Source organism: Haliaeetus albicilla, chromosome 17 (assembly GCF_947461875.1).
Source record: "Haliaeetus albicilla chromosome 17, bHalAlb1.1, whole genome shotgun sequence".
NCBI lineage: Eukaryota > Metazoa > Chordata > Aves > Accipitriformes > Accipitridae > Haliaeetus > Haliaeetus albicilla.
This window is the reverse complement of record NC_091499.1, coordinates 26,721,713-26,736,357: the sequence shown is the minus strand read 5'-3', so window position 1 is coordinate 26,736,357 and position 14,645 is coordinate 26,721,713. Positions and strand designations below refer to the sequence as shown.

Below are 14,645 nucleotides of genomic sequence, written 5' to 3'. Positions count from 1 at the left end.
GATTTTTTGCCAGTAGGTGTAAAGCGAGTCCCATGGCAGAAGTACGTGGTGGAGCTAACCTGCTGTTTTGCCTTCTGTCCTTGGCACAAGCCAGTGCACCAGGTCCCTTCTTTTCACTCACGTGCGCTCCTGTGTTTTAAGAAAAAGACTGACTGAAGTAATTGATTCTTCAGGTTTGACAGTGACTGCTGTGAAGGAGTTTGGGGAGTGGAACTTGGAAGCTGGAGCACTGGTACTTGCAGATGGAGGCCTTTGTTGCATTGATGAGTTCAACAGTATTAAAGAACATGACAGAACCAGTATTCATGAAGCAATGGAGCAACAAACCATCAGTGTTGCAAAGGCAGGGTAAGTGGCATGTTAAGGTAGATGATAAAGCAATGTAAGATGTTAATCTTGTCGGTACAAGTTGGAGGGAGGTTTGTCATGCTGATTAAATGTGTCTGTTTTCTTTGCTGTACTTAACAGTTTTGTTCTCAGCAGTACTCTTAAACTACATGAGTCAGCTTTTCAAAGGACAGTGCACTGGACCAGAGGTTGCAAGCAATGTAGGCCAGGGCACTTTCCTAAGAAGACTTGGTATTCTTTTTCTTGTCCTTTGCTGTGAGTGGTCATAATAATCATATGTGAAATGAGGAACTTTGTGAATTTTTTATTGAAACTCAGAAAGCGGGACTTCATTTCTCCAAAATCCAGTAATACTGCATGGTAACAAAAGAAGACCAGGAGATTTCCAGGCTGCTGAATTTTATATGTTGGGCATGGCATAAATATAAACTCCTCGCTTTCTTTTTCAAAGTCGTGTGTGTTCAAATCTGCTATTTCCTATCCCACCCCTTGCCACTTTGGTCTTTGAGCTCATATTTCATTCTGTCAGTCATATGCGGCTCTTGTGCAGGCCTAAATAATTTCCTGGCTGGTATTGCTGAAATCTCTACTGCTCAAAAGGCATCAGCCTTTCGACATTCCTCCTTGTCGCCTTCAACGCAGCTCTTGTTCCAATCACATCTTCTTGGATTCTCTAACTGATCATGTCCTTTCTTTACTCTGAGCATCTCCACTGAAGCTCTCTTTACCCTCTTGGGCAGACAGTGGACAAGTAATGTCGCTTTTACCTGGGAGATTACTAGTCTCTGGCAGTAATGCAGCTGGGGACAAATATTTGGAATCAATGTGGTCCTACCTACTTAGTAAGATAGTGACATATTTTAGCCAGGTTCCTTGTTGCAGTTTGTTGCATTTTAGACCCCAAAGCACAGTTTACTAACTTGCACATATAGCCTCAGTTGCCCACTTTTAAGGACTACATATAATGAGGATTTTTTGAGTAGTAACTTGGCACAGATAGGTTACGCACTTTGCTAATTTAAGGCCTTATTTTGGTGCATGGGACATAAGGATTTTTTCCCATCGGGCGTAAGCTAATAGAAGATCTGTGGTCCTTCCTCTCAGTTACAGCAGAATTTTGGATGGGAGGCAGCAGTTAGTCAGGAGCTGACTAGAAATAGCTCAGTGACAAACCAAAGTTAGAATACTTCTGCTGCTGCCTTAACCGAAAAGATTACATTTGGACTGCTGGAATAAAAATAATCTCTCCCCACATCTGAAAACACATGCCAGGATAGCATGGTTAAGAGAGAAAAATGGCTATTCCCTGGAGAAACAGTTGATATGTCTGCCATTGTTGTTTGGTTGGATTCATATTCATAACATGTTTACACACAGGTATAAAACGTGTTTATATTACATTTTATTTTGCTTTCTTAAAATGTGAATTAAGCTAAGATGTTACTTTCCGTCATAAAAAAAAGTGTTTCTATACTGTATAAATCAGCAAAGTAATATTAATTTCTGAAAAGTTGTGTTGGTTTTCACCATTTAAGGACCTAGCTGTATATAGCTATTGCCATTACTCATGGCAATATTGCTTAATTTTTTGGTATCCTGATCAGTGTCTTTCTGTCTAGTTGTTATTCTCTGACTGAGAAATGCTGTGTATGTAATATGTATTAGTACAATAATTGTGTACATTTTATAACTCCTATGGTCTTTCAAGGTAAGATGTGCTTTTTGTAACATAAAAATGTGATAATTTTTAACACTTTGGAATAATTTCCTCTACCCAATTTAATTCAACCATTATGTTCACCATACTTTTCTCTAGCTTGGTGTGCAAACTTAATACAAGGACAACTATCCTGGCAGCAACAAACCCAAAAGGCCATTATGACCCTAATGAGTCTGTCTCTGTCAACATAGCCCTTGGCAGTCCACTGTTGAGCAGATTTGACCTGGTCTTAGTATTGTTAGATACAAAGAATGAGGAATGGGACCGCATCATTTCATCCTTCATCTTGCAAAATAAAGGTAAGAGTAGTCTTTTTAAATTATCAGGTGGGTTTTTTTGTTTGGTTGGGTTTGGTTTTTTTTAATTTCCCCACCTTTCAGTTTAGTTTGTTATTCTTGAGTCTTTCATGTTAATCAGTGTTTACATTTTTGCTATGGTAGTTTCCTGCAGTATGGTTGTTTTTCAAGCAGGAGTAAGATTGAGATCACTAATTAATTAACAGGGGTGAGCTGAGAACACTATACTTTTACTATATTAACATTTACAAGAGATTTTAGCCCAGACTGCTCAGTAAGTGGATAGTTTCCATCTTGTGTCTTTACATTGCTTGATATGCAGATCCTACACACAATTGTACATGCTGTTAATGGGAAACTTAATTCAGACGGAACAAATCTGAGCTGTATGTGCTGCAGGGCTCAAAGAATGAACAACGGTGTTCCCTATTTGGAGCTCTGTGCCCTAGAATTTGATTTTAACCAGGCCCTTCTCCATCCACTTCAGGAACGTGGCTTTGGATCTCCATTAGGGAAGAAGTGGTTAGAGGAAACTTCTCCAGCTAGCTTCCTTCCCTTCTCAAAATGTTGCCCTGCAAAAATTGTGCAGAATATGACAGGTAGCTTTTGGCTCCTACAAAGTAGGTAAAACAGCCAGAGGAGGTACATACATTCATGTAGCATTTTACATTTTAAGGAACACTAGAGCACTTGGTATTGACTGTACCATCTGGTGGGCAGTGAGTCTGACAGCAGTTCTGTTGAAATTACTGGAGGCTTCACTGTGGATTTTGATTGGGGAGGGAATGGATGGTGAGTAAAATTCCACACTGGAATTTGACCAAGTCCTTGAGGACTAGTGTACAGACAACCCAGTATGCCCCAAAAATAGAGTAATGAGTCTTCTATAGTCACTGGTCTATTTAACAGGACTTCTTAGGAAAAAGCTTGATGTCTGTTGTTATAGAATTACTGACAAGGCAGTTGTAACACAGGTTGCCCAAGCAAATCAGAAAAGCTCTGGAGCATGGAAAAGATGAAAACCTACTTCTGCGTTATAAAAAGTATACAGCCAAAATTGTCTGATGAGAGCAACCTGATCCTTGTACGCTACTATCAAATGCAGCGTCAGAGTGACTGCAGAAATGCTGCCCGAACTACCATTCGCTTATTAGAGAGTTTGATACGCCTTGCAGAAGGTAAGGCCATGACAATTTTATTTTTAGGCTAACAATTAACCTTCTAAAATGAATAGATCAGGAGCATAATTATAGCCAGTAAGCAGAGTAGGAGCTTTTCCATAGGGGTAGGGATAGGTGATTCTTGTATTGTATTCTTTCTAATCTAAAGAGACTTGGGGTTGGAGATACTCAATGTGGGAAAAGATGTTACATTTAGATTATCAGTTTTAATTTTGCCGTTCTCACACCCATAATAAAAACTAAAACCACTAGAAGAAATCACATCTGAGAGAAAAATCTCAGAAGTTATGTGTCTTTATGACAAGCAATCTCAGGATTTACTTTACTTCATTTGAGTCCTGGGTTGCCATCCTACTCAGCCTGAGGAAAGGTGTCAAGTATTTGCTTCTATCCTAATATCAATATAATATCAAACCCCACATTTTTGTTTCCTTAAGTATCAATAATCGAGTCTGTATTTTGCAATATGACTTCAACATTTCCAGCTCTGAGTTCAAATCATATTTCATTTATAAGAACAAAACCAAAGGAAGCAGTAGGTCTCTGTCTTAACATGATTTTGTTTTAGAAAATGGCATATCAAATATTTTCGGGATGAATTTAAAAGAATGTACTGTATTTTTGTGTAACAATCATAAATGGTCATTATGCTGTTATATGCCAGTCAGCAATGTAGTGCTTCCTGCATCAGATGTTTATATTTTGTTCTCCATTTTGGGGGAAAAATTACTTAAGTGAAAGATGTTGCTGACTTCTAGGGATTCACATGTTATTTTCACATTCAGTGTTTCTTCCATTCTTACACGTTCACCTGATTGGGGCTTTTAGTAGCATTTTGTTCTTTTGAAGTATTATATAGATGGTATTAATTAACCTGCCTTTCTCGCTGAATAATAACTGTGTGTGTTTCCACCGCCAATTAGGAAGAGAGCTTTACGTGGTAAATTATTTGCATTATATCATCTTACAAAAATCAGTTTTGTTTTGCTGACTTAAGAAAGGGAAGGAAGAAAAAATAAAGGTATTGTCGAGAAAAGCATTTTGAATAATACTAAATTTGTGACACAGACCAGTTAGAGGAAATAAAATCTTTTCTGACCTGTGATGAAAATTAGACTTAATTTTTTACTTTATGGTGATGATATGTGCCTATATAGATAGGGATGTTTCGTATCACACTCTTTGCTGTGATATCCAGGACTTTACATTTTTTTAACTCTAGCATTTTGAGCAACTTTATTTGCACTGTCACTGTAACTGTAATCCAGAAGTCCCATTACATTCTTTACTAGTAAAACTAAGCCTTCCAATTCCTGTTGAAATTGACATTAAAATCAAAAGGATTATATTCATGTTTAAATCAGGCCCATACACAAGTGTTAGAAGAGCTGAAGAAATTTGAAGAAATATCCTGTCCCTTCTAGTACAAAAAATTGCTTTTTCACTTTGGTAACACTTACTTTCAACGCCCATTTGTTTTTGATAGCTCATGCCCGGTTGATGTTTAGGGATACTGTGACTTTGGAAGATGCTGTAACTGTGGTATCGGTGATGGAATCTTCTATGCAGGTAAGGTTTCTTGCAGACATTGCCATTGCTGCAGTACCACATTGAAGGGATTCAGTTTATCATGTAGATATATGCCAGCTCCCTTCATTTCTTTGGAGAGGGTTTCAGGGACTCAGGGAAAGTAGGTCATCAGAGACCTTGACAAGTCATTTTTAGTCTCATCTTGATTATTAAAATCCTTAAACAGAGATTATACTGAAAAATCTGGATTGGTGATAAAGGCCTGGTACCTTTTTTTTATAGACTTTGAAGTCTAAGTGAAGTTTCGGCGTACTATTGACTTTTGGTAATCTACATTTTAAAGACCTTCTGAGCCAGAAATTGTGTCTGTATTGCTGTGTTTAATAGCCTCTGATGGTTTTTTCTTCCATGATGTTATCTTTTCACTTGTTAACTAGGTATGAAAGAACCAAATTATTTTTTTGGAGCAAGTTTCGAACAGTTGCCAAGACGTACACTTTATTTTGCCATTAGATCATTCTAAAATACATTGGTGGTGATACTAAAACTCAGGACTTTTGGAAGACTAATTATGCTCTGAGAAACCTTAAAAGTCCAAAACTTTGGCTGCACTGAAAATTGTGCATTCCAATTCTTGCATGGATTTGTGTAAAAAGGCATTGAAAAAAGGTGGGAGGCTAGATTTTAGTTTACTGTAACATAATTAGGATGTTGGATGTAAAGAAAAAGCAATGCATTTAGAATTAGTAAAAGGAATGTGAATCTGATAGAGGCTTTTTTAAATGGAAATGTGGAAAATAATATAGACACTATTACTTCAGATGATAGAGTATTTTTAAGGGAAATAAATCTTCATGCTTTGGAGTAAAAGAAAAATTACCATAAGCAGATTATCCAAAGTTTTATGTATGGGGGTTTTTAGCACATCTGAAATACTTGGTTTTGGCTCTGTCAGAGATGGTGTACTCCACTGCACAGATGACTGGTCTGATCCAAAATGGCATTTCCTATGTTTCTGTATAGGTTGATATGAATATATTCAAATTTAAACAATTTTATATAGCACCCATTAGCTCAATGGACCTTAAAGACCTTTGCAGGAGTAGATACGCTCCTTTTTTGGAGACAAAGCTCTTCAGGATAGATGCACAAAGTCACATATGGCAGGTAGGCACTTGTAATCTCCCTTGTTCTTTCAATGAGGCTTGAAAGGCTACTTGCAGTTTGTGCCACGGATAGTCTACTGCAGTGTTGCAAATGAAATTTGTCTCAAAAATACTACAAGGCCTGACCTTATTAAGTAGCAAAAGATTATTTCGCTGTCTGCTGCAATTCATCTTGCACTGTTTTGAAGAGCTCAGCTTTTCAATGACAGCACTAAGTTAAAATAAGAAGCTGTACTAATATATCCAGTTGAAACAGCAGAAGATATCATGTAAGTGTTCATTAACTGTAATTAAACCTGTAATTAACTAGATGGGAATTTGATGGGACAGTGGTTTCAAAGCAATATGGTTTTGGATGTAGGAAATCTGAAATACTAAATTTTTTTTTCATAACAGATCAAAAAGTGGAATTTATGTATATAATGATAATGAATGTGTATTGTCATCTGTATATCTCTCTACCTCATCAGCATGAATAAACGTAAAAGAATTGTTTTAACTGTGGGTCACTTTTTCATATTTATGCAGCCCTGCCCTCAAGGGCTGCAGTTTGCACAACAAGGATCTATCTAATAAGTCAGTGAGAAATTTGTCTGAATTATGACTGCAGAAGATTACCTGGGAGTAGTTGGTAAGCTCATCATACTTGCTCCACTCGCCACTTCTTATAAGCAAGTAGGCAAATGTTTTCTTTTTTGCTAGGAATCTGCAAATTTGAGATCTGCTATTTAAGGCCAAATTTTACTTTCCTCTGGGAAAGTATAAATGAAGCACTGAAACAGTTTCTTTTTGAAGGAAGTGATTTATTTGTTTTATTAAAAAAATAGAAGTAACATGCAAAAGTTTGTTTTCAGAAATTGATTCCTTCTCTAGAAAAAAAAAAACTTTATGTGTAAATAAATCCTGTGTTTCCTGCCTAATTAATTGTCAGTCTGTAGAGTGAGGTAGTAAATGTGGAGGTACCGGTGTCATTCTTGAAGGACTGGCTGCCACCTTTCAGCTCAGCAAACTCTGTCTTCAACACTGTCTTTGCAACTTCTACAAAAGCTCATATTCTTGCCAGTATAAAGTCAAAGTTCATAGTTCTGAGGCCAGTGTTCAGATATTTCTTGTGAGCCATCTTGGGAAGGAGGACTATCACATTTTCATCACCAGCCTAGTTCATTGGGGCTTTTTGTTTGTTTTGTCCTCTAATTCACCCTTATTTTTCTCTTTCCTACTTTGTAAGCATATTCTAATCTCCCCCTGGCTTGATCTTTTCTTTGCCTTGTTTCATTTTTGTTAACATTGTCTCCCCCCTTCTCTTGGTCATGTTTTCATCCTTCTTTTATTCACTTTCCAATCCCTCTCCTTTTACTCCCGTTTTACGTTTTGTCTTCCCATCCTTAGGCACTTTTACACCCTTCCTTTCTGCTAACTTTCCCTGTAATACTTTCTTTTTTCTCTCTCTGTTCTAGATCCTCTGCCCTCACTTCCACAGCGTATGGATTTGTCATATGTCTACCTTCCTCTACTCAAAATGTCATATGTCCACCTTCCTCTACTCAAAATGATATCTCAAGAGTCTCAGAGGGGCAGGTATCTCAGAGGCGTAAGCACCAGCACAGGAATGAAACTTCACACATATCTTAAATTCAGTCTCATCTCACTTAGAATTTCTCACACACACACACACAAAATAACATTTAAAAGAAGCTTGTTGTGATGGCCAAGTAAAGCACTGAAAAGTCAGTGAGGGCAAGACATAATTGTACCTCTTGGGCATATATCTTAAGATGCATAATCATGTATTCCTTTTTTTAACATCAGATCCTTAGGTCACAGGTTGACAGTACTCGAGGCAAAAGCAACTATCCTTTGTCAGTGTTTTGCTCAATGTTTTGTTTATTACCTACTGTTCTAAAGGTAGAATTCTTAATTTCTTCATGTGTTTTTTCTGTGGAATTCATCTGCGGTGTATTTGAGTATTTCAGAAATACCAATTTACTTATCTTCACGCAGTCCTTGTGAAGTGATGGGGTGGTGCTACTCCTGTTCTCTGATCTGGAGCTGACTTATGCACGATCCAGAAGAAATTGTCCACTGGAGCATATCCCATGAGAGATGGTTAGGGCCCCAGTTTCAGAGTAGTAGCACTTTGAGTGTTTAAGCACATTCCCTGTTGACTGCTGTTTCCTTCTGTGCACACACCACATCAGGATCCCAGTTACAGATTTATCGCCTTTCAAAACTTTTGCTTAACTGGCTCATTCTTAATGACAAGAACTGGAACTTAGCATCAGAGATAGAATTCAGTTCTCCTTGGCTGTTTTAACTGTCCTGACCAAGAAATTGGACTTTCCTTTCTACAGTCCCTGCCTCATTAACTATGAACCTTCCAGTCCTTGAAACAAATACGGCAGAGAGGTTCTGCAACAAGCTTTTCCATTACTACAGACTAATGCTTCTATGTGGAACAGATCTATCATGTTCCTGAAGTGATACGCAAAAAAAACCAACAAGTGATAACTTCAGTGGGATGCATTAATGGTTGCATGGACAGCCTTAGTTTCAGCACTGCGTAGTTTTAGAGAGCTTTAATTAGCCACCAGAATTAAGTTTTTTTCAATGTAAATTTTTTTTTAATACAAAATTTCAAAAAAATTTAAAATGGAAGAACCAGAAATTGCCACAAATGAAAAATGTGTGGTCCATGTGATGCCATATGTAGCAATTTCTGGTTCTAGAGACTCCGTTGACTTTTGCTATTGCTCTCACAGCACTTGATACGCATCTTGTTCATTAGTTGTATTGAGCTTTATAGGTTAGACAGGAGTGGTAAATGCTAGCTAATCTGTGGCAAAACAGAGAGTTTGTGGTGTGGGGTTTTTTTTCTAAAGAGCAATTAACTACAGAGCTATTCTAGATTATTTGTTGTGGAACAAATCACTGTGCAGATGCTCTGTTCCAAATAAAAACTGCTTCATTTTCACAAGACACAGCAAAATCGTTCCAGATTAAAATCACTTGCTCTCTGGAATTATTCCCAAATAGTTAGTTACTCTTAAAGAGCTATTCAGAAATATTTTTGCTGGTCAATTTACCCTGTGTTGACAAGCCTTAATATCCAGGTCTTTCCATTTAAATAACTAGGCAAAGCTAATGAAACCTTTTAGTGGTCAGAACTTCCTCAGTTATAAAAGTGCTCACATGGGCAGAATTTTTACAAGGTATTTGGAAAACTTCTTTAATGTTAATTTCCATTTTTAGTTATGAAGTTCTCAAGCCTTGGGTGGACTTTCCATTTTTTGTAGAAATAAAAATAAACCAGTACAAGTAAACTGCAGGCTTGATCATATAATTGCTTTATGTGTATGAGCAGCTTTGCCTGTGTGAGCAGATCTAATAAGATTATTTGTGTGAATACAGTTACTCAGTAAATATTTGCTACCTTAAGCTTTAAAATATCTAAGGGAGAATTTTGTATAAAATGGTCTCTGCTGTTTAAATTTGGTCCTGAATAATAAAGATGCCTTCCTATTTTTTTCTCTCTCTCTTTGGTGACGTAGGGGGGTGCACTTCTCGGAGGCATCAATGCCTTACACACCTCATTTCCAGAAAATCCAATGGCGCAGTACCAAACACAGTGTGAACTCATATTGGAGCGACTGGGGCTGCAAGATCTTCTACAGAAAGAGCTACAAAGACTTGACAGGTTATAATATGCAAAGTAACAAAATAATTCAATAGCAAAAAAGAATTGTTTGACAATAATATCTGGAGAAGGTCTAAAAATAGCATCTGACATTGGGAAGGGACTTGTTCTTTAGAGGACATGGATAAGCAGGGTGATTGTTTTAAAGTGCGCTCTGAGATCATCACAAGATCATTTCTCCCTCTGGGTCATGCAATTTACAAAGAATTTAAGAACACTTTAATCAGTTCCCAACTCGTATCTCAATTCTATGCTCAGATAAGTTTCAGCGGAGCTTCTTAGGGTCAAAACGCCAGATTTTATAGCTGAGCAAATAATTTTATATAACCTTTTGTTACTTGCTTGGTAAAATACAGCAGCTCTGCTTTGTATTTTTTAAGCCTAATTTTGTGTTGGGCTGTCAGGATCCTTCCCTTTCTGTTAATGGAGAATATAAGCCTGAATCAAAGTTCTGTACTTTTGAGTGATTTTTCTTTTTTACACACTGGAATTTTCACTGTGTCTTCTCTAGCTTTCAGCTCACTGCAATAGTCTTTGGAAAGTCTGTTTGCTGGTATTAATAGAAAACTTTTCATGTACTGAGGCTGAGAGGAAAACACTAGGATTGGAAGGAAATAAAATAACAAAAAAATAACATTTGTTTCCTGAAATGAGATTAGGCTCTAAAGAAACTCATACTTTCTTATTGTTAAAGGAAGACAAAAGATTAATGTTATCGAAACTAATGGAAACAGCTGGGAAGATACATTTATTCCTTTAAATATTTTTCAGACTTATTTTGTAACTCATAGTAAGGACATCTTAAATAACTACAGAGGCAATAAAAGCAGGTGAAAGTGGAGTATCTCCAACAGACAGACAAAAGCTAGTTTTAAAACAGAGATGTTCATAAGGGATCATAGAAATGTAGGATGGGATGGGAGATCAAATACAAAGACAGGATCAGGTCTGTGTTTGACCTTCCTGGCAGGGGCTCGTGTTATCTGCTATAAAGGCTTTCTAATGAAGAGGATTTTCCATTGCCATTGGGTAGTCTGTTCCATTATTGCTCCATCCTAATGCTCATAAAGGTTTTCCCAATATCCCACTGAATCCCCCGTGCTGCAAATTAAGCTGATTTCTTCTTCCCGCTTTTAAGCAGCTTAGAGAATACTAAATGAATGTCCTCTTTAAAACAACCTATTCTGTGTTAGACTTGTCCCATGCATTCCCCTAAACTATATTTCAATAAAACAAGCATGTATCTTTCAGGCCTTCTTGATGGGTCAGATAATTGCTGCTACTTTCCATCAAAATTTTAAGAATAAGCATATTCATAAATAATGATAATGATGATTCTAAAACATACATGTCAATACAGTGTTTTCTCTCTCATATAGCAGAGGAACTCTTTATAATGCATAGGAATCATTTCACTTACACTAATGCAGTCACTTTGGGGATGGAATGTAGCTGCTCTTCATTCATGGTTAGAATCACTATTTAGCAAAAAGTAGAATGCTGTCTCCCTTGGAAATTATATGTTTAGGTACAATAGACAGAATATCAGCTGTACTGAGATTGAAGGGAACCCTCATTCTAGCACCTCTGTTGTTTTGGAGGGCCCTGAGGATATTAATAGCCACGGACAGTGATAATTAAGTTTTATAGTGATCTGAGATGCTTTCACTCTATTATGTGAAGTTTTTGACATATTGAGTCCATAGTGATTGTGAGAGAAAACCACCAGCAACCACTATTCCAAGTAATACTTAGATTTTCCATTCTGATAACTTGTTTGAGGCTTTGCCTTGGTCAGGATAAAATCTAATGAGGTTCCTGTTCTAGAAGATACACTTACAGAATATGTAATGCTTAAGGGACTCTAGCAATGGGTGTAAGTAATGCAAAGCTGTTTGTGTGGGGGGGGGGTTCTGTTTGGTTTCCCAAGGAAATTAAGTTTAGGCGGTTGCTTTCTCTGTCCATCTGCCTATCTTCTACTGGGGACACTAAATTCTTCCACTTACTGTGAAAGCTGCTGAAAGATCACAGACTGCACCACCAGCTCTCGGAGCTATATGTGAAACTTAATAATGCAGTTTTGTGACCTACATTATTTGTAGCTTTTCACCATTCATACATATTAAGCATCACTAATGCAATAAAGAAAGAAAAAAAAAAGAAAAATAAATTACTATTGCCTTTTTTTTTTTCATTCCATAGATTACAAAAGGAAAATTCATGCCAGCTGCAGCCTGAAGAGACAAGTTTCAGTACTACTACAAGATGCTTGAACAAGGATGCATTTGGGCAGTCAAAGCAACTGTCTCAGTCAGAACCTTCAAATCAACAAGAGGATAACTCCAGTCCACAGCCTTCTTTGCCCGAAAGCATCTGTGAAGAGGATATACATCTGGAACCCTTGTGCAACCCAGCACATGGTAATAACAAAAATACAAAACACTTGATGAAACATAGAAAGAGAGGTGATGATGGCAGCCTGGCATGGTTTGACAGCCTGGAAGAGAGCAACACTGATGCTGAAGAAACTTTTCAGAAGAAGTCTCCGGTGCCCAAGATATCTCCAAATAACTTGGCTTCAAAAACCCTGTGTAAAACATCCTGTTCTGAAGAAAGAAGTGCTTCAATACCAAGGAAGGAAAATGCAATGAGAGAGTCACTAACAACTGTGAATCTACATGCTTCTTTGGAACAGGACAAAGTTTCCAAGATAAGCAGGAAAAGGCCTGAAGAAGACAACTGTTTTTCTTCAGAAGCAAATATTCAAGATCCAGCATCACCAAGTGCTAGTGTGCAGGATTCAGTTATTACACAACGGGTGTCTAAAAGCTGGCAGAGACTGCACACGAAGAAATCACGTAGATTCTTTACAAGTACACAGGACCCCGAGGCAAAGGCCCTTCCTTCAGTATTGCCTGCATCTGGCCTGTCAGATCTTTCAAGTGATGCAGATTCTGTGCTAGGGGAGGAAAAGAAAAGCGTATCTGTAGCAGCAAAACCTGCAACAATTTCCATGAGAAAACAAAGTAAAGGTCAAGTCGTGAAGGAAACAAAGGTAGTAAGTTCCCATGAGCCAGAAATCCTTGACAGTGAAAGTCCTCCAGCAGCTAAACTAGCTAAATTTTCTTTCAGACCAAGGACAAAACTTGATCATTCTTCAGAGAAGAAAAATGAAGAATTTTCTCTTTTTCAGAGTGAAACTATTTTTAAGCCTGGAGAGCAGCTCCAGGGAGAGCAGCTGCCAGAAGAATGCTGCCCCCCTGAGAAATGCAAGATGACATTGACTCGCTTAGGAAAAAACAGTTTGGAAAAACGATCAGTTGATAATAAAGGGAGAGAAGAGCAACAGAGTCAGGCCTTAGGGAAAGAGATTAGAGGAAGTGCAACAATACGCTCTGATGTCAGTTTTGATGCTGTGTCATCTCCACCCACTGAAAAGAAAAGGGAGGGAGAGGAGAAGCTTGGCGGCCCGAGCACAGGGAGGGTGCGCTCCACCACATTAGCCAAACTGTCAACATTCTCCTTTGCATCACGTCCTGAGTCAAAATTGGAAACCATTAAGATTGACACTAGCAAGGAAAGCCATAGCCCATTGCTGAAGGTGCATGTGAGCAATCCTAGCAGAAGGAAGAGTTTTGCATTGGGAAATGCTAGTAAAGCCAGTGTCGTCACACAGAAATCTCTCTTCTCGATAGCAGAGCTAGATGATGCTACATTAGATTTTGACTGGGATGAAGAGGTTAGGAAAAATCCAAGCACATAACACGTATATCCTCCAAATTACTTAACATGCAGTTCTGAATCTCCATCCTTCTGTCAATTGTATCCATAGTTTACAAAGCATTTAAAACCAATCATCCTGGACCTCTGTTGATACCAATGAACATACTTTAAGGGCAGTATATACTTTACATAAGCTAAGGACTGCACATACTGCAGGCCTGATGTGGTGTTTAGTTTTCTAAACTCTTCCCAAGACTGCTTGTATCAGTTGACTGTTCTGATTGACCTGATGTAACCTGAAGACTTGTATGGTTATGTTCATGTATCCAGAGTATAGTGAATCTTGCAGAAGAGCAGATTTAATTGACTGTTACCCTTTATTTCATGTAACAGTTAGAACTATACGTGATTCAGATTGTCCTTCCAAATGACTGTGCCACTTTAGAAAAATGATGATGCTAAAACTATGTCATTATATTTTGTTCATCCTTATATGCTGTTTGTCTCAGCGTAGTTAGCAATATTGTGATTTATCATCATGCTATAGTAAGTATTTCTGTATTATCAGTATCATGGCAATTTTGCTGCATCTCTGGTTACTGTGCTCCTTGTCGCGCTGCTGATGTTGAAGACATGGATCAAGAGCTTTTTGTTTCTCTTTTTTTAATTTCCATTTTAAATACACTGGTTCAGGTATCTGTGTCTGTATTCTGGGTCATTTTATCAAAACCCAACTCGGTAATAAACAAGACAGTTCTCCACCGCAGAGAGAACAAATTTCGGGTGATTGAATGGGAGTCCTCAGTAACCAGGGTAACTTTAATGCAGGCATTAAGCCCTGGCATATAAGCTACACTTCAAACCTAGCAGCATGGTGAAGAGCTACCCTACTGTAGCTTGATTCTGACTCAGATAATGTTTACTTGACTATTTTAATTGTGATTAGAGTTTTACTGCATCTGATATGCAGTTCATCTTCTGTAGCAT

General features: G+C 37.8%; 1 protein-coding gene across 1 annotated transcript in view; it reads left to right on the top strand.

Moving 5' to 3' along the window:
• MCM9 (minichromosome maintenance 9 homologous recombination repair factor) overlaps positions 1 to 14,354 on the top strand; it is a 49,589-nt gene extending 35,235 nt beyond the window's left edge. The window contains exons 7-12 of the mRNA XM_069805122.1: positions 174 to 348; positions 2,165 to 2,367; positions 3,339 to 3,542; positions 5,032 to 5,114; positions 9,790 to 9,935; positions 12,138 to 14,354. Coding sequence (XP_069661223.1) covers positions 174 to 348; positions 2,165 to 2,367; positions 3,339 to 3,542; positions 5,032 to 5,114; positions 9,790 to 9,935; positions 12,138 to 13,698 — 2,372 coding nt within the window. The 3' untranslated portion in view covers positions 13,699 to 14,354. The remainder of the gene's footprint in view (positions 1 to 173; positions 349 to 2,164; positions 2,368 to 3,338; positions 3,543 to 5,031; positions 5,115 to 9,789; positions 9,936 to 12,137) is intronic.
• The last annotated feature ends 291 nt before the right edge of the window (positions 14,355 to 14,645 follow it).